This window comes from Crocuta crocuta, unplaced genomic scaffold (genome assembly GCF_008692635.1).
Source record: "Crocuta crocuta isolate KB4526 unplaced genomic scaffold, BGI_CrCroc_1.0 scaffold3, whole genome shotgun sequence".
Classification (NCBI taxonomy): domain Eukaryota; kingdom Metazoa; phylum Chordata; class Mammalia; order Carnivora; family Hyaenidae; genus Crocuta; species Crocuta crocuta.
In genome coordinates, this window is record NW_027529934.1 from 11,347,755 (window position 1) to 11,368,516 (window position 20,762).

Sequence of the window (20,762 nt, forward strand, 5' to 3'; positions counted from 1 at the left end):
AGGTGTGAAAACAAGAAAAGTAAAAGATGGATGTCAGTGCGTGTTGGCCAGCTGGGCCATGTGGACAGCAGTGCCCTTTTCTCAGCGAAGGAAGGTGACTGAATCCAGTTGTGGGCAAGCTGAGTTTGAAAGTGCCTCTGAGGCATCCAGATAGAGGTGTTTAGTAGTTAGATATAAAAGTCTTGATCTCAGAGGGGGTCTGCATTACAGATACAGATTTGCAAGTATCTGTCAGTGGAAGCCAAGGGAGTAGAGAAGGGTAGCATTTAGGTTGGAGATGGTGAACTTATAGTGCTGGCAGTCTGTGTAATTGTCATTTTTTTCTGTGGAACTTTCCATCTGTGGTATAGGTGATGACAGAGTAAGCTACAGGATTCATCCAGAGAGAGTTTCCAAATAGGAAGGGCAAAGTGCAAGGCAGTTGAGAATATTGACGAAAGAGTAGTTGAAATGATTGATCATGAAATCTAAGCTGGATAGAGAAGTCAGTAAACAAGAGTAGGCAGCTGGATTGGAAGGTTCCTGAGAGGTGAAATGACTTGAGATTCAATTAGGTCAATGAAATGAGAATTGGGAATAACTGAGTGAAAGGGCTATAAGGACAGAGCAGTAGGAGAAATGTAGAAGAACATGACGGAGGAAGGAAGGAGCAGATCAAGGAAGTGAGTAGTCATGGTGGTTAGACTGGATATACATGTAGATGGTGAGTTCATACAGAAGGATGGCAGGTTTCCATGTGAAGAAGGACAGAAACAAGTACCAAATTCTTCAGTGGATGGATAAACCATGCTTAGGGGTGCCTGGATGCTCCATGAGTTAAGCATCTGACTCCAGATTTCGCTCCGGTCATGATCTCGTGGTCATGAGATTGAGCCCCATTATCAGGCTCTGCACTGGGCATGGAGTCTGCCTAAGATTCTCTCTCCCCCTCCCTTCTCTTCTGTCCTTTCCTCAAAAAGAAAAAAGAAGAGAAGAGAAAAGAAAAGAAGAATGGTGGGTTCACCGATGATGGTGAGGGAGAAAAAGAAGTAAATTGATGGCATGAGCCTCAAAGGAATAAGCTTTCACATGGGGGTAGTTGACGTTGAACAGTGACTGGAAGCTGCATTGGGGGGTGAGGAGGATTCTCCCACTCCTCAACTCCCAGGAGCTTAGAAACCAAGCATCTGTCACCTGTTAACACTGCAGCCCGAGAAAGATCTTGAGAGCAGAGTTCAGCCAGCAAATGCAGACTTAGCCTCCTTGAGAGAGGCATAGGTAGTCAGGGTTCACTTTAAAGGTTCCAAAGAGAAACTAGAGGACAGTGGGGAGGCAGGCTGTGCATTCTAGAATAGGTAACATATCCATTTCTTAGATCAAACCCCTTGTGTCTGTTCTTTACTACAATGTTGTAAGCCTGATACTTTCCAGTTCTCATCAGCCTCTGAGAAATCAAAACTGGCTTGGCATAAACACAGTTAAGTTTAAATTTGGTAGGTGCTTTAGATTATGATGCAAGATATCTAATTATCTATAATACATTAGCTTCTTTGTAGCCGCTCTGGATATTTTTTTAATTAAGTTTCTATCTGAAAACGGGAAGTCTGCTAATAGGTATTTATTCTACATCTTACAGTTGACTTTTAATGTGGTATTGATATGTCAACATCAAGTGCTAATTACTTCCCTGTGTCATTTGAGTGCGAATCTTTTTTTTTATTGTAAAGATTAAGGAAATTTTATGTTAAAATTGTCTTTTTTCATCTTTCAGTACCACCAAATATTTATGGTTCTGATGAACTTGCTCAACTTACAGTCATTGAAGGGAATCTCATTAGTTTATTGTGTGAATCAAGTGGTATTCCACCCCCAAATCTCATTTGGAAGAAAAAAGGTCAGTTTTCACCCTTAACATTTATAAAATTAAATATAAATATTAAATGAATATGTCAGTTTATTAACAAACTTTCCTGGGGTTTGCATACTGAAATATTAGAGAGCAGGATTGCTTTATTTTAAATGTGAAGCTGTGATACATTTAGTATCTAGCTGAAAATCTTCAGTTTTGAAACTGCTCTCCAGGAAAAATATATAATTTTCTGTATTAGTTGATTGCTTTTTAATCAAACACATTATAGAGTGGTTATAATGATCAAGAGTCTACCATTAAAAGAAGTCTTTTTTTTCTTCTTTAGAATAAGCCTTAAAAAATATTTTCTATAGCAGACAATTTTGCTGTATTTGACAGTTTTGTAGTGTATGTTAAGGTTGAAGTCTGCAGTCGAACAAATTTTCAATTCATTCATCAATAAATATTTATTTGTATCCATTACCTATCAGAGAGATCATGTATATTTTTAGTTGATTTTTAAAATCATTTTTGTGGGGCACCTTGGTGGCTCAGTTGGATAAGCTTCCAACTTCAGATCAATTCACAATCTCATGGTTTGTGGGTTTGAGCCTTCATTGGGCTCTGTGCTGAGAGCTCAGAGCCCAAAGCCTGCTTCAGATTCTGTGTCTCCCATTCTGTCGGCCTCTCCCCCTCTTGTGTGCTCTCCCTCTTCCCTCCCTCCTCTCTCTCTCTCTCTCCCTCTCTCTCTCTTAAAAATAAATAAACATTGAAAAATTAAAATAAAATCATTGTTCACTGTTTTAATGTTTTACCTCATTTTTCTGTTTTACATGTGATATTGATTGGAAGAAAAATTTGCAGAAGATAATCGTGATAAATATCTCTTCTTTCTCTTCCTCATGCTCCTCCTCTTTTTCCTACTTCTCATTCTCCTTTCCCTCTTCCATTTACCCTCTCCTTCCTTCTCCTCCTCCATCTTTTTGCATAGGATTATTTTACAGCATCATCTGCCTGTTAGGTACTTGAACTAAGACGTATATAAGTACACGTATCAGAGTATGTACATAAATGTTGTATGTTTTGCTTCATGTTCTGCCATTTTGTTTTCTGCAGGCTCCCCAGTGCTGGCTGATTCTGCAGGGCGAGTCAGAACTTTATCTGGAGGCAGACAATTACAGATCTCAATGGCTGAAAGATCTGATACAGGGCTGTATTCATGTGTGGCATCGAATGTTGCTGGAACTGCAAAGAAAGACTACAGTCTGCAAGTTTACAGTAAGTTATTCATTAACTAGACATTGGCACAATTTTTTTTCGAACCTTTTGTCTTTCCTTTTTACTTTTTCTTTATATCTTTAAGATATATTCAAGGCAGTATGGTTATAATATACCTATCATTAGACCCATAAATTTAAATTTTATAGGCCTGAAATGATTCATGTGGCCACCTCAATGTTTAGAAACAGTCTCCGATTTTCTAACTCCCATAGTGGAAGTTAGAAAGAAGAAAGGAATTGATTGTGAGTGAGACTACCATATATATTTTAAAGTTAATCCTAGGAAGACTTCTGAAAATTACGGTTGTGAATGACAAGTTCAAATATTTGTATAACTTGTCAAAGTTAGCAAACAGAATTCTTTTCTTATTTATTTATTTATTTATTTATTTATTTATTTTACAAATAGTTTATTGTCAAATTAGTTTGCAGAATTCTTTTCTTATTGTGTTGATAGTTTATCGTAAGCATGAAACCATTTCAACATTGGAGAGGAATTCAACCTCTCAATATAGCAATGCTATCTGTTAGCTTTGGGTCTTCTCTTTAGTAGTTAATATTTCAACATCAAAAATGAATTTAACTTTGGTAATAATTCCTATACATGACTCGAAACAGTCATTTCCTACTTTATTTTTTTTTCTTTTTTCTTTAGTTCGACCAACAATATCCAGTAGTGGCAGCCACCCTACTGAAATTATTGTGACTCGGGGAAAGAATATTTCCTTGGAGTGTGAGGTGCAGGGTATTCCTCAACCAAAAGTGACCTGGATGAAAGATGGCCGCCCCTTGACCAAGGGAAGGGGAATGGAAATATTGGATGAAGGTCGCATCCTTCAGCTGAAGAACATTCATGTATCTGATACAGGTCGATATATGTGTGTTGCTGTGAATGTAGCAGGAATGGCTGACAGAAAATATGACTTAAGTGTACATAGTAAGTATAAAGAAACTCAATAAGTCTATTCACTGGCTCTTATGATCTTAGCATCCTGGATGAGAGATTTAAACTTTCTGTGTTGAGTCTTTTATTTATAGCCTATGATTTTCTACATATGCACCTCTCTTCTGGATCATTCCCAACATTTATCCTTCTATGCCTGACCTGCCATTTCTTACCTTGCTGAAACAGGCATACATTGGATATTCTATTAGAAAAAGCACATACTGAAGTAGATATAATTGTCTATCTTCTTCAAGTACCCTTGGTCCAATGCTTTCCCAAGTAATAATTCTTAATTCTGTTTTCCAAATTTGCTGTCTTTGTTAGTATAAGCCTCAGTTCCTTAGAGCCTACTGACTCAGCATCAATTGTTCATGAGTTGTACCGAAGTCAGCTTTAATATTTTAATTAATGAGTCATGAATGTCAATAGAAATACACCAAACATACATATACTCAGGGACAGTGTTTTGTATGCATATCATTTGAATTGCAGTTTTAATTTTTTTTTTAATTCAGTTTATTTAAACTAAAACAAAAACAAGAACAGTTTGCCCATCCCGCCCCCCAACACCACACACACACCTTTGGCAACCATCAGTCTGTTATCTGTATCCATAAACTTGGTTGTATTTATTTGTTTTTAGATTCCACATCTAAGAGCAATCATACAGTATTCATCTTTCTCTGTCTGACTTATTTCACTTAACATAATGCCCTTCAAGTAGTTTTGTTCTTTTTTTATGGCCGAAAGTAATCCATTGTATATAAATACTTTAAAGTCTTATTCATCCATCAATGGACACAGGTTGTTTCCTTTGCTTGGCTATGGTAAATGATGCTGCAATGAACATGGCGGGACGGGGGGGGGAAGGGGTTGTGTGTGTGTCGGGGATATATGTTTTCAGGGTAGTGTTTTCATTTTCTTCATATAAAAGCCTAGAAGTAAAATTACTGATCATATGGTGGTTCTGTTTTTAATTTTTTAAGGAACCTCAAAAAGCCTGGTTTTCATCGTGGCTGCACCAATTTACATTCCCACCAACAGTGCACAAGGATTCTCTTTTCGTCCCCAGCCCTTGTTATTTTTTCTTTTTGATAATAGCCTTTCTAACAGCTGTGAGGTGATAGTGCATTGTGCTTTTGATTTGTATTCCCTATTGATTAATAATGTTGAGTACTTTTTCATGTACCTATTGGCCATCTGTATGTCTTTTTTGGAAAAATGTCTATTCATATACTTTGCCCATTTTTAATTGGATTGCTTGTTTTGGGCTACTGAATTGTATGAGTTCTTTATATATTTTTTATATTAGCCCCTTATCAGATATATGATTTACAAGTAATTTTTCTATTCAGTAAGTTCCTTTTCATTTTGTCAATTGTTTCCTTTGCTGTGAAGAAGCTTTTTGCTTTGATGTAGTCCCAATAGTTCCTTTCTGCTTTTGTTGCTTTTGCTTTTGGTGTCCCATTCAAAAAATCATCTCCAGGACCTATGTCAAGGTGCTTGCTGCCTATGTTGTCTTCTAGGAGTTTTATGGCTTCATGTCTTGCGTTCAAGTCTTGAATTCATTTGAGTTAGTTTTTATGTATGGTATCAGAAAGTCATCCAATTTCATTCTTTTGCATTTGACTGTCCAGTTTTCCCAGCACCATTTATTGAAGAGATTGTCTCTTCCCCATTGGATACTCTTGGCTCCTCTGTCATAAATTGACCATATATGAGTAGGTTTATTTCTGGGATCTCTATTCTGTACCATTGATTTATGTGTATGTTTTTATGCCAATACTATGCTGTTTTAGTTACTATAGCCTTGTAGAATAGTTTGGAATTAGGGAGCGCGATGCCTCCAGCTTTGTTCTTTCTCAAGATTGCTTTGGTTATTTGGGGTCTTTTTTGGTTCCATATAAATTTTAGGATTCTTTATTTCTGTGGAAAATACCATTGGAATTTTGATAGGGATTGCATTGAATCTGTTGATTACTTTGGGTAGTATGGATATTTTGATAATATTAATTCCTCAGTCCTTTATTTGTGCCTTCTTCAGTTTCTTTCACTAATGTGTTATAGTCTTCAACATACAGGTCTTTCATTTCTGTGGTTAGTTTATTCCTCTGTATTTTATTCTTTTTGTTACAATTGTAAGTTGGATTGTTTCTTTATTTCACTTTCTGATACTTCATTATTAATGTATAGAAATGCAATAGATTTTGTGTATTGGCTTTGTATCCTGCAACTTTAATGAATTCATTTATTAGTTCTGACAGTTTTTGGATGGAATCTTTATGAATTGCATTTTTTTAAATCTATAGACACAATGATAACTTTAATAGATGCAGTCTTATAACCTGAATCCCATTAAGACATGCATAACATCCAGTATTAATATCCTGTGATTTGCAGCCAATGTGTGAGCCAAAGCTAACAAAATCAGAATGGAAAAGAAAAAAGGTTTCAATATGAAGCATCCTTTTTGTTAGATTACTTTTAATTTTTAGGATTAGAATTATTTGTTAGAAAATTCTGCCCATAAGAAGGCCATTAATCCATATTAGAAATTTACCAGACATGATGAGTAACTCAGAGAAAATCATTCACCACCAAGAGAATAATGGCATGAAAGTCCATTACTGCTATGAGTGGGGAAGAAGTGACATTTTTACCTTTAGCAGTAACACTAAAAATACCGCTACTACTAATAAGCTCATTGTTGTGATTGCTTGTTTTGCTGATCAACAGATCAGAAAATGGAAGTCTTATTATTATCCTTAGTCTGTTGAGGATTTGTTTTTGTTTTTGTTTTTTTGAGGATTTGGTTTTTGATATATATTAGCTACCTTAGTTTCCTTTCCTTGTTTGTTTTATCTCACAGCCCCTCCAAGCATCATAGGAAACCATGGGAAACCTGAAAATATCAGTGTTGTGGAAAAGAACTCAGTGTCCCTGACTTGTGAAGCCTCCGGAATTCCCCTGCCTTCGATTACCTGGCTTAAAGATGGGTGGCCTGTCAGCCTTAGCAGCTCTGTGAGAATTCTCGCAGGTATTGGGAATTTTCATAGCTTGATAACCTGGTTGGTTTCATATGGCCACCATATCTCCTTAATTTCTCTGTCTTTTATTTTTTCTTTTTGATCTAGTTGCTTACTATATTGCTGGCCATATTTAAAAAAAATATTTAGAAGGATATCAGAAGCTATATGAAAAGGGGGAGAAATCTGTAAATACCTCTAGATCTTTTTAAAAAAGAAATCATGGCACTTGCTTATTACTGAAATCATGGGGATGTCAGAGCATTCATGCTACAATGAGTACCAACCAATTTGAAAAGTGAGGAATGGGGCCCCCTGGGTGGCTTAGTCGGTTAAGCTGCTGACTTCGCTTCAGGTCATGATCTCATGGCTCGTGAGTTTGAGCCCCATATCAAGCTCTGTGCTGACAATGCAGAGCCCGGAGCCTGCTTCAGATTCTGTCTCTGTCTCTCTGCCCCTCCCCTGCTTATGCTCTGTCTCTCTTTAAAAAGAGAAAAGAAAAGAAAGGAATGAAGAGAAGTTCTGAAAATGAAGCCAGAGTCTAGAATGAATCATATTTTATAGCAAATCTCCATAACCAAGTATTTCATCTGAGTGAGTTTCATATTTTCAGGATGGGTTAGTTTCCTGTGAGCTAAGACTTTATCACTAATGTAGAAGGGATATTCAACTTCTGCCTCATCTGATGTAAGAAAATCTATTAGATTGTCCTCTATGAACCAGAGTAAGCATGCAGAGAGGTGTTTCGAGGCCATGCCACAGGAGTCTGCGCTTCGCTCTGTTAGGAATGAGTCTGTGCCTCGCTCTTTAGGTCTTACACAGACCAAGGAAACAATCTTGCCAAGCTGTGGTTTAATAAAGGGCTCGGATCCTGAGAAGAACACCTAATATGTTGAGTGAAGGCACTTGAATTCAAACACATCTCACCCTGGAACTTCTGAGTTAAGCCCAACAAAATGAAAGTTAAATAAACTCCTGCACTTACATTAAAAACATAATGATGGGGGGTGCCTGGGTGGCTCAGTCGGTTAAGCACCCAACTCTTGGATTCAGCTCAGGTCATGATCTCATGGTTTTGTGAGTTCAAGCCCGGAGTCAGGCTCTCAGTTGACAGCATGGAGCCTGCTTGGGATTCTCTCTCACCTTCTCTCTCTGCCCCTTCACCACTTGTGTTGTCTCTGTCTCTGTCTAAATAAATAAACTTTAAAATTTTTTTTTAAATGATGAAAATCAGGGTGAAATACAGCTTCAAAATTCTTCATATAAGAAGAGCTCTGAATTGTGTTTGTAATTCAGTATACATTAACAGCGTAATGTGGCCATCAGGAAAATAAATGCAGTATTTTGCCACATTAATAAAATATATTTTCACGAATTAAATAAAGGAAGAGACTAATTGTATTCTGGACTTATTAGGAAGACTAGAAGAAGGACCTATTGAAAATATTTTCAAAGAAGTGTAACAATGGTGGTAAATTATTGCAAAATAATTTACATTTCTGATTGTATTTAAGCTGGGAAAATAAACCCTATGTAACCTTATGGTTACATAGTGAACATTAAATTTAAAGACTTGAAGAACCATGGTGCAGAAAAGGATTATGTTGCTTCTGTCTGGTTCCAGAGGTTAAAAGTAATGCCAGTTTACGGAAGACTATAGGGACAGATTTGGGTTTGAATATAAGCAACTTAAAAAACATTTATATTGTTTAAAGCCCACTTAAAGCCTACTTTTCAAGGCTTTTTTAGATAAGATCCTTTCCTACTTTTGAATTAGGTCTAAATATCCTAAGGTCCCTCTGTTTTTTCAAGATGTTGATCTATAAATGATAGGACATCAATGAAGAATATATATTACTATAATTATTATATTTATTGCCTGTAATATTTATTAAATTTACAATCCCAAGACAGTTACTTAACATTGCTAGCTTCTATTTCTTCACCTATAAAGTGAAGATATTAATAATATTTGCCTCTGAGGGTTTTTGTATAGTTGAAATGAGTTCATATATGTAAAACACAGTGCCTGCTTTTACGCCTGTATATGTGTTAACACAGTGCCTGTTTTTATGGTAAGCATCCAGTACATGTTCAGTATTGGATGTAGACAACCAGGTAAAAGGTTTGGGTGTCCTGTCCTGGGAAATTTCCCTGTTTCCTTACTATATTACTTTCCTTTGCACGGGACTCCTAGTCTCTATTGATCTTGGGAAATCCATACTAATGACGAAGGCTTTATTACAATTTGGTTACCAAAAACCTGAACACATTATCTTCTTGTCTTGAAATTATCCTCATATTTTTGGCTTTGTTTGAAAAATTCTCAATTGCTGAAAAAGTAGGAACTCTTTTTAAATATAATAGCTACATCAGGGTTCCTGGAATGAAAAAGGCAAGAGAGTAGTGATGTACTGCTGTCACAAAGAGTGATGTGCTCTGGCTTATTATAGATTTACAGGGGTGGTGTTTTTGGTTTTATTTAGTCTTATTTTGCTTGACTAGCAGCTGGAGATCCCTGAGGGAACACATTAAAAGGATTTGACCTTGTGGTGCTGCCAAAGGAGTCATTCAGTTTTACAGTCTGAACATGTATATTGTGCAATAGATGAATGAGAATCAGATGAATGGCATATGACTTGCTTGGTCCTTAGTCTGCTGCACACTTCTGTTTCATTAAGATTAGTTCTCCTGAGACTGCGTACAGATTTTCTGAAAGCAGTATGTTTGTGAAGGTCATTGTTATGAAGCTATCTGCCAAGAATAGAGAGCTGCTATAAAAACTTAATAGGTAAAAGAAACCTCTCCATTTAAGTATGATTTATTGTCAGATCTTGTTTGTTTGCTTGTTTCTCACTGGATTGAGTGAGCGGACCAGGAAACAAAAGAAATATCACGAAATTTAGGAGGTTAGGGTTTGCAGAGCTAGAAATAACTCATAAAAAGTTGTATTGTGTTAATATCTCTCAGCTGGAATCATATTATGGTCTCGGTAACTTGGAGTAGCAGTGAGTGCCTAAATCCCTGCCTAATTAACACAAGTTTTTTTGATCTGTGTACACAACTTCTGTATTTAAATTCAGTTGGAGGGGTCATTGAACTCAGGTAATCAGCTTTGTTTGTCTAAATAAGTTACTACTAAGTTTGCCTTTCAATGGGTTGAAGATGGGAAGGTTGCTTACAGGAAAAGCTCAGTGACAGATTGTTATGTTTATAAAAACAAAGCAGATGGAATCTCCTGAGGAATCCAGAGCCAGGTGAATATTTACCTGAAAATTCCATGCTTAACCATTTCCATTTTTTTAATTCAAATTCAGGGTACTAAGCAAAAATGTACCAGGTAGAAAAGTATAAAATCTAAGACATGAATTACTTTCTTTTTCTTAGAATTTACTTCTCAAATGGTTTTGAGGACTCTCCTCTCTGTGTGCCTTAGTTCTCTGTAGGCCTTGCTTCATCCCATTTACTGGCTCCTCTTCCTTTGTCCTTCAGGGTGTGATTAGACTCTGCAGCATATCCGAGCTTCCCTTTCAGTCTACAAGCATTTCTTGGATGCAGAATCTTTTGTCCCTACATAGAAGTTCAAAGTATAAAATGTAATGATCAAAGCAGAGTTGTGCCAGTCAATCAAGTGTCCCCCACAGACTTGGATCAAAATAATTCTAGGACTCCATGATACTCAGGTGAAGACTAGTAGTAGTCGGTCTTCATGGTTTCTCCCGTTCCTTATAGACTGATATCACCCCAGTCTGGGTTGCTGGTGTAGTTCTCTTTCTCACATTCGCATTTCATACGCCCAGTGGCAAACTGGGAATTGTTTCCTAAACGTCCTGTCTTTCTAAAACACAAATCACATCATGACCTTTTTTTTGTTTAACACACTTGCATAGCTTTTAGTGAACACAATAAAGTCTTGATTCCATAGCCTAACATTCAAGGGGCCAAAGAGTCTAAACATACTCCAGCTAGTCTCACCTCTCAATGTTGGCTTCACCTGCTCTAATTTTTTTTTTAAGAGCGAGAAAGAGGGAGTGAGTGGGGGAAAGGGAGCAAAGAGAGAGAGAATCTTAAGCAGTCTCCACCCTCAGCTCGGAGCCCAATGTGGGGCTCAATCTCATAACCCTAGGATCATGACCTGAGCTGAAATGAAGAGGCAGACTCTCAGCCTACTGAATCACCGGGCCCCCCTCACCTGTATTACTTTAAGTACCACAACTCACATCTGTTTTCTACTCTACTACCCCATTCATACTCTACTTAAAGTGGTTTCTCTCAACTCCTGTTGTTATGCCCAGATCGCGATCTCCCCAAAATCCCAAGACCACCAAGGAGTCCGAGTCACGTATGCAAAAGCAAAGGGCTTTATTACAGGCTTAAGCTCGGGCTCCCAGACCTCACCAACACAATGGATCCATGCTGAGAGCCTCATACAATGGCAGAGTAGGGTTTTTATGGGGTTTGTGACGGGGGAGTTACAGAAGTTGTGACATGGGAACAGTAATCCAATCATAATTATACAACATCATTGACAGCGGGTTTAACCATACACATTGTCTAGAGTATTCGTTACTTTTGGCGGGATCCAATTACAACATTTAGAGTACCTTTAAATTTAACCAATCACAGAGTGAGCCTAGGGTCTGACTCGGCGACTAACGGGTTAACTTTAACATTAGGTAACAGGGTCCTATCTATAGTTTCTATCTCCAAGCCTCTCCCTTAATAATGTGGAGGGTGTTTGCTGGCCTTTCCTGATTGGGTGTTGCAAGGGTGTTTTCTCCTGCCTTGGGCAATGTGTAACTGCCTGATACTTTTGGGGAAGCTGAAACTCAGGCCTTCTAGTTTAGAGGGGAAACTAAAAGCCTGTCATGGAGTCAGTTTGGTTTAGACCTTTAGACTTGTGTCCTTACACTGTATGTGTTAAGAGATACTTGCCTTTTAACATTATGTTCAAACATCACCTCTCTGGAACTTTGTTTCTTGCCTGCTGTCACCTAGCATTGTATTTTTTTAATCCATTCAGCCAAATAATTATTCTGAATTACCTTTTCTGTTTCATATAGGCTTGAAATATGATTTTAAAAAAAGCTTGACATAAATGAATGTTAAAGGTCTTTGAAGCACATTGACTAAATTTTATCTAAATTAAGCATTAGTTGGCCAACTTGTAAAGTTACAGATTTCTTTTTGAGTCATCTAGTGGTTTGCTTCTCCAGGAGGCAGGACTCTGAGGTTGATGCAGACCAGAATAGAAGATGCTGGACGGTATACTTGTGTTGTAAGAAATGCAGCTGGTGAAGAAAGAAAAATCTTTGGTCTTTCAGTATTAGGTATTTTTATAATTTTCAGTTGGCTTAATGCATTCTCTGTGTAGAGTTAAAATTTATCTACAGCATGATCTTGATCTTGATGTGTTCTTTGGCCCCTGGACTGATCCTTTTGGCAATAATTCAATGTTAGAGTAATTTGGATGTAATTAGTTGGATTAAAATGCCTGAAATGCCATGTCTTTTCAGTTCACAATTGTTCAACAATACTCTGAGACTCTGATAACTTGTTTCCTGTGAATATTTATCGGAGTTATAGTGGGAGAAATAAATGTCTAATAAATATGTTCTTATCAACTTGTTGGCGTTTTTATCCAGACTTTATAACTTAAGTTACAATAAAATTCATTGTAAGTGAATTCATGGCATATAACTTTATACTATATCTAAAAAATTGGAATTGATCAAAATAATATGACATTCTAGTAAACAAATAATGAGAATTTGGGGATTTGTTTTAAAGGTTATAGCTTATAAAAATATAAACACAGATGCTTGTAAAATAACAATTCTGCTGGAATTGTTGCTTACTTTTTCTGTTTTTTCTGCATTTAACTTTTTTTTAGTGCCACCTCACATTGTGGGTGAAAATACATTGGAAGACATGAAGGTAAAAGAGAAACAGAGTATTACACTGACTTGCGAAGTGACAGGTAAGGGACTTAGTTCTTGTACTTCTGCTGTTCCTCCACTCGCTTATTTTTTTGCCTCCACTATATATCTTAATTAGTTGAGAAAAAAGTCAAACTACTATAATAAGCATTTGAAATTGAATTCTAGTTGAGTAGAGCCAATAGAAGTGTAGGAGGAAATTTCTCAGATTACGTGGAGATAAAAGGAATATTCCAGGGCGCCTGGATGGTTCAGTCTGTTAAGCATCTGACTCTTGATTTCGGCTCAGGTTGTGATCTCACGGTTTGTGAGACACACTCCCATATCAGTCTCTGCACTGGCAGCATGGAGCCTACTTAGGATTCTCTCTCTTCCTCTGTCTTCCCCTCCCCCTTCCAAAACAAATAAACTTAAAAAAAAAAACCTATATAAAACAAAGGATACGTCTACACTGAGGAAAGGAAGAAAAAGGGGTGGATGGGGAGAAAAGGAAAGACACATCAGTCTTTTAATTCAATAATTACCTTTTTTATAATTTTACTACTTGTATGCTACTAGTATATAAATAGAAAGGATGTATACGATATATGTATATACATATGTATACATATATAGACACACGTATATGGATAAAGAAAATGTGATGTACACAGACACACATTTTCTTTATCCATTCACCTGTTGATAGACACTTAAGTTGTTTTCATATTTTAGCTATTGTGAATAATGCTGCAGTAAACATGGGAGTACTGTTATCTTTCCTAAGATAGTGATTTTGGTTTTTTTTAAATATATACCCAGGAGGAGAATTGGTGGCTCATGTGGGAGTACTATTTTTAATTTTTTGAGATTGTCACGCTGCTTTCCATAGTGGCTGTGTCAATTTATATTCCCACCAACAGTGCACAACTGTTCCCTTTTCTCACAATCTCATCAACACCTGTTATCTCTTGTCCTTTTGAGAATAGTCATTCTAACAGGTGTGACGTAGTATCTCAGAGTGGTTTTGATTTGCATTTCCCAATGGTTAGTGATGTTGAACATCTTTTCACGTACCTGTTTGCCATCTGTATGTCTTCTTTGGAAAAATGTCTATTCTGGTCCCTTGCAAATTATTAAATTATATTATTTTTTGTTATTTGCTCTTAAGTTCCTTATATATTTTGGATATTAATCTCTCATCAGATATATGGTGTGCAAATGTTTTCTCCCATTCCATAGGTTGTCTTTTTATTTTGCCAGTGATTTCTTTTGCTGAGCAGAAGCTTTTTAGTTTAGTGCTCCCATGTCATAGACTCTGGGTCTGGAGTTCTCTCATGTCCAGCAAGAGAGCAGATGTAGGATTGACATGTGAGAGGCTACTGTCTCAGAGGAGACAAAAGCCTTAAGTAAGGGTTCTTGATCTGTTTTTATTAGGATCAGAAGGCTTATAAGTGTGATGGGTGTGCACAAAGAGACCATGAAACCATGAACATTAGCTCATGGGCATGGGGGAGAGGGAGTTTCGAAGATCTGTGGTGTTAGGGATTTGGGTTAATATAAAATTCTGCTGCTGAGTGGAAGGTTGTTTACAGCAGACATGAGGCACCACCTCTATTTACTTAAACTGGCCTAAGGGACAAGAAAGACAGAGCATGCTACCTCAGGGTCAAGAGGCATTTTTCTTTTGCTAATTAGCTCCACACCAGGCGACTACGCCCATCTGTGGTCTATAGCCTTGTTTACATGTTTTTGTCCTGCCTTCCAGTGAAAACAGCTTTCTGCCATTGTACTAAATTGGAGGATGCTTCTGCCCTGAATAGCTCATCTTGCTTACCTCTTCTTGAATGTTTCCATCCTGAGATTCTCTATTCCTATACCTTCGTCCTATACTGGGGGCCTTTGCCATGCTTACCTAATCTTGTTTACCCAAACTTGGGTGTGTTCCTCCTGTGGCTTTCTAATTCTTCATGCCTTGCTAACAGTCAGTGTAAACTCAGGGAATTCCTAAGCTTATTCCCCACAGTTCCTCCTTTCTTGTTTTTCTTGATTCTTCTAGTTTTGTGTTCAAGGATCATCATGATGAGCTCCTGGTCCTTTTGCTTTTGGATGGTTTGGAGGGTGATTCTGCAAAGACATAAAAAGAGGCACAGTTAAAGCATTCCGCCTCCCACAGTTATCCAGAATTTAAGATGAGCACTGGCTGTAAGTGAGAAAGGATTTGGGTCACACCACGTTGCCCAGGAATCAGCCCATTCATTTTTAAGTTGGTCTTCTGCATACTGTAGCTGTTGGCGCAATGTCACATCTAAATTTTCTATATTGTCAGAGAGGTAGGAAGAAAATACATTGTGAAGGTGTGTCTGGACAGCATCCCAAGCCTGGGAGTGATTTTAAGGAATGCCAGTCATGCAAATATGCTGGTAGTTAGAGTTGCAGGGCAGTTTAGAGTGAAGGTACAAAGCCTCCTGTCTTTTTCCAATAAATTCCACTGCAGCCTCAAGAGCTTCGAGGCAGGCCAAAACTTGTCTATCAATAGAAGTTAGGCTTATAAATTCCTTGGTAGTGTTGACCATAAATTTATTCAAGACAGGGGCTGTTTGGATAGTACTATGCAGGCTGATTCCAGTAACAGTGGCAGAGGCGATAATACCGACTGCTGCTAGGATACCCATGATTAACAGGCCAGCAAATCCTTTTGGCTTTACAGCTGAGAACCAGTGTTGAACAAACTTGGATAGTGTGCCTAGTCCTGATGGATGCACATAGAGCTCAGTTATTACCAGGAACCCAGGCCGAGAGGTGCTAAGTACCAGTAAAGAGGATATATTTAGGGGTGCCTGGGTGGCTCAGTCAGTTAAGCATCTGACTTTGGCTCAGGTCATGATCTCATAGTTCGTGGGTTCGAGCCTTGCATCTGGCTTTGTGCTGACAGCTCAGAGCCTGGAGCCTGTTTCAGATTCTGTATCTCCCTCTCTCTCTGACCCTCCCCTGTCCATTCTGTCTCTCTCTCTCAGAAATAAATAAAAAATATATATAAAAAAAAGACTATGACTTTGGATATATTTACCATTACTGGTGAGTTTTGTACATCTTATTTCCAGTTGAGAATGTCCTTAGTGTTTCTTGTAAAGTGGGTCTAGTGATAATGAATTCCCTAAGCTTTTGTTTGTTCAGGAAAATCTTTATCTTTCCTTCATACTTTGCCAGCTATAGTATTCTTGGTTGACAGATTTTTTTTCTGTTAATATTTTGAATATATTATCCTATTCTTTCCTGGCATACAAAGTAGACCTTTTTTAAACAAAAAAATGTTTATTTTTGAGAGAGAGACAAAGAATTTGAAGTAGGCTCTAGGCGCTGAGCTGTCTGCACAGAGCCTGATGTGGGGCTCAAACTCACAAACCGCCAGATCATGACCTGAGCCGAAGTCAAGTACTTAACCAACTGAGCCACCCAGGCACCTTCCAAAGTCAACCTTATTTTTTAAAGCCAGCCTAAAGTCTTATGGGAGTTCCCTTGTGTGTTATATGCTTTTCACTTGCTGCTTTTGAACTCTGTCTTTAACTTTAAAAACATAATTGTAATGTGTCTCAGTGTTGCTCTTTTCAAGTTCAACCAATTTGGGGTCCTTTGGGCCTCATGAATGTGGATGTCCATTTCTCTCCCCATGTTTGGGAAGTTTTCAGCCATTATTGATATATACTTTTTATCCTTTATCTCTGTCCTGGGATTCCCATAATGTATATATTGTTTTTGTTGATGGTATTCCATAAGTCCTATAGGCTGGCTAGATTTCTTTCTTTTCTTTTCTCTTTGTTTTTCTTTTTCTTCTTTCTCTTTTGTTTCCTCTTTCTTTCTTGTCTGTCTGTCTGTCTGTCTTTCTTTCTTTCTTTCTTTCCTCTTCTGACTGGCTAATTAATGACCTATCCTCTAGTTCACTAATTTTTTCTTCTTCTTGGTTGAGTCTCCTGTTGAAGCTCTCTATTGAATTCTTGGATCAGTCACTATATTCTTCAGCTCAAGGAATTCTGTTTGTTTTTGATGGTTTCTGTTTCTTGGTTCATGCACTGTTTTCTTAATCTTGTTTAATTGTATCCTTGTGGTTCACTAAACTATTTTTTGTTTGTTTTTTTAATTTACATCCAAGTTAGTTACCATATAGTAGCAATGATGATTTCAGGATTAGATTCCTTAATGCCCCTTGCCCATTTAGCCCATCCCCTCTCCCACAACCTTCACTAAACTTCTTTGAGAGGATTATTCTGAATTTCTAGTCAGATAGTTCATAGATCTCCATTTCTTTAGAGTCATTATTAGAGTTTAATTAGGCTCCTTTGATAGTGTCTTTTTAACCTGATTCCTTGCATTGGTATCTGTACATTTGAGTAAGGGGCCTCCTCTTCCAGACTTTATAGGTTTACTTTGGCAACAATAATCATCAATCAGTCAATTCAGCTTGGTGGTCTGCATAGGTAATCTGGTAGCATCCTTGCAGGTGGGGCTTGCTATTAGGGTCTCTATTTGGTTAAGGCCACACTGCTTGAGCTCTGAAGTTAGTGGAGAGGGATTACTGTTGGCTGGAAACAGTCGGATAGTATTGCTCGCTTGGTTTCTTGACTGAGTGCAGTAGGATAGGCTCTGTGGTTGTCTGAATTCTCCAGTTAGGCTTCTTATAAGGTGGGACTGGGTGCTATAACTCAGCAGTTGGGCAGGTCTGTAAATTTGCTTCCCTCTCTGGGTGGGGCTGTAGAACAGGCTTCATGTTTGGTATAGTCAAGCCTTCCAGTTGTAATATATTATTCTAGCCCTTTTTCCTAAGTAAACTTGCTTTTATGGTTGAAAAAAATTTTTTTAATTATTTGAGAAACTTAAAAATTAATATTTAAAATAAGTCTGATGTTAGAACAAAAAGATCATTCCCCATAGACTATAAATAGTATGGGAATAATTATATTTATATTTCTACCTATCTATATATTTATGCTAGAATCCTGGTATAAACTGTAAATATCTATTTATGGAATTGTTTAATTCAAGGCTTTTCCTTTTTTATAGCTTTCTTCCAAAAATATAAAACCTTTAAAAAATTTAATGAATGTGAAAGTATTTGTGAATAATAATTTTAATAAAAATGCATGTCCCATTCTTTTTAAAGTATATTTTACTATTTAATTAGGCACAAAGACTAAGTTGGCATTATTTCACTCATGGATCAAAACTAATCTTGATTTGAAAATAGTTTGTTATATGCAAATTTAAAAAATTATTGCATGGTTGTTATGAATTATGTTTACAAATTTAATTTCACATGAATGGTTAATGCATTGTTTTACAAGTGTGGTATTTATATGGCAAATAAGTGAAAATGTTTTCAGGTATAATTTATAGGCATATGATTATTAGCCATCTCTCAGAAATGTTTTTTTGTTACAGGGAACCCGGTGCCAGAAATTACATGGCACAAAGATGGACAGCTCCGCCAAGCAGATGACACCCATCACATTATGTCTGGTGGCCGCTTTCTTAAAATTACCAACGCCCAAGTGTCACATACTGGAAGATATATATGTTTGGCTTCTAACACAGCTGGTGACAAGAGCAAAAGTTTCAGTCTTAATGTATTGGGTAGGTACCAACATTGCTTCAAATTTTGAAGAATCAAGCATGAAGGTCTGCTGACTTACCTTCTCTCTTTTTTCTATTTAATGTTGCTACCATAGAATTGCATTATTTAAGGAGGACTAGTGGTTGTGTACACTTGCTTTTTTTTCTTTAATTCATTCACTCATTCATAGATGTATTCATTACATAAGGAATACCACCTATGTTCCATGCGCTGTGTTTTGGGCTAGGGTCACAACTGTGGAAAAGACAGATGTTAAAAACATAATGGTGGCATGCCTGGGTTACTTAGTTAAGCATCCGACTTCAGCTCAGGTCATGATCTCATGGTTCCTGTGTTTGAGCCCTGCGTCGGGCTTTGTGCTGACAACTAGCTCAGAGCCTGGACCCTGTTTCTGATTCTGTGTCTCCCTGTCTCTCTGTCCCTCCCCTGCTCATGCTGTCTCTCTCTCTCAGAAATAAATAAAAAACATTTAAAAAAATTTTTTTAAAACATAGTGGTAAAAGATAAAATATATGCTAGTCAAAGAGAAATAGGTCAACAGTACAAGGGTCTCAATATGATATATTTTATTCTTTCTTTATGGGACTGCCATTATTGGTAATTGTCTATATTATAGTCTTTGTGGACTAGGAATTATGAAAAACTATACATTCAGTTCTTGCAGCATCAAAGTTATGCTTATGTCTCAGGCATGACATTAAATAGATTCTTAATTTCTGCTCATGTCTTGAAATTTAAAATACACCACCTAAATGTATTATATTTGATTACTAATGGCAAAATACTCTTCATTCTACCAGAATCAGCTGACCTACATTTGAGTATGCAAAGTTTTACAATTTTTGTTTGTTTTTATGGTTATTGCCTAGACTCTTTGGCAATAAATGTATGGGACATAGTCCCATACATAGGAAACTCCCATAGAGGATACTGCCCTCTTGTAGCTTACAGCCTAATTAAGTAGGAGAGATATGTGTGCAAGAAAAATTAAAATTGTGGATAATGTATAAATGTCAAATGAATAATACATATAGATAATACATAAGAAACAAACCCCCAAATGTAGAACCCCTTTTACCTTGTAAAGGATTTACCCCCAGCACCTGACAAAGCATTGAATAACAAATACATGGATAAGTATGAATGGGAGTTTGTAACCAGTTGCCTGTTAACTCACCTGTGCTCCTTCACACCCGTAAGTGTATGAAAGGGAAACGTTCAGCCCTGGATTTCCTCTCCTGCAGTTTATTCACTGCTTCTCTCAGAGCTTTAAGTTCCTGGTACCTCCTTCATTTTACCACTGATTCATTTCCCAATACTAACTCATGTCCAAATTCTATACTGTGTCCTCTCTGGAAACCTGATTTATTATTCTCTCCAGCTCCTTGCTGTAACTGAAATCTGACTCTTCCTAAGAGACACTAGCTCCCTGGAGACTCTTTTCAGTCTCCACTGTCTCCAAGTATCCCACGTCATGCTTGGGATTCTTGTCATTCTCCCTCATTCATTGATGACTAAGGGATCTGAATCAAAGACTCCTTTTCCACCATCTTCATAACGTTGAGGCTGTTTACTGTGTACATTTGCAACTTCCAGTCTACTCAGCCATAATTCAATGTCCTTACCCTTTCGTTTCCCAGGGAATGAGGTATCCTTCTTGTTCACAGTCACTGCCTACATTTATACCCTTAACTCTGTATCTTTCACCTTGATAGATACGTCAGCCATTCCCATCAGCCACCTTACCTACAGCTTCACCTCCTACTGCCTCCATCACTTCATATTGTAACTATCCCTGGTCTATCTCTACTTCGTGTCCCACTAAACATGGGCTTTTCCCATGCCATGCTTCATGCTGTTGTGGCAAAGATTATCCTGTTGCTGGACCCAACAAATATTTTTCAGTCCTTTCTTAATGTTTTAGACATTAGTTATCCCTTTTCCTTGGCCGTCTTCCCTAGTTATTCTTGCACACTCTTGTTGCTCCTTTTCTCTCTCTTTTATGGGCTTCTTCATAATCCATCTCTCAGACATTAGGTCCCTTAGCATTTTGTCTTTCTTCACTGCTCATTTTACTCTAATATTGTCTTCAAGTAATCTTAATTCCCATAAGCTTCTTTTTCACCTTCTATAGA

At 37.4% G+C, this 20,762-nt stretch overlaps 1 protein-coding gene across 1 annotated transcript in view; it reads left to right on the top strand.

The window, feature by feature from the left end:
* HMCN1 (hemicentin 1) overlaps positions 1-20,762 on the top strand; it is a 442,670-nt gene that overhangs the window by 301,012 nt on the left and 120,896 nt on the right. Inside the window, exons 43-49 of the mRNA XM_077763274.1 lie at positions 1,751-1,873; positions 2,945-3,106; positions 3,764-4,045; positions 6,924-7,091; positions 12,297-12,410; positions 12,974-13,060; positions 18,435-18,626. Of these exons, the coding sequence (XP_077619400.1) occupies positions 1,751-1,873; positions 2,945-3,106; positions 3,764-4,045; positions 6,924-7,091; positions 12,297-12,410; positions 12,974-13,060; positions 18,435-18,626 (1,128 nt within the window). The remainder of the gene's footprint in view (positions 1-1,750; positions 1,874-2,944; positions 3,107-3,763; positions 4,046-6,923; positions 7,092-12,296; positions 12,411-12,973; positions 13,061-18,434; positions 18,627-20,762) is intronic.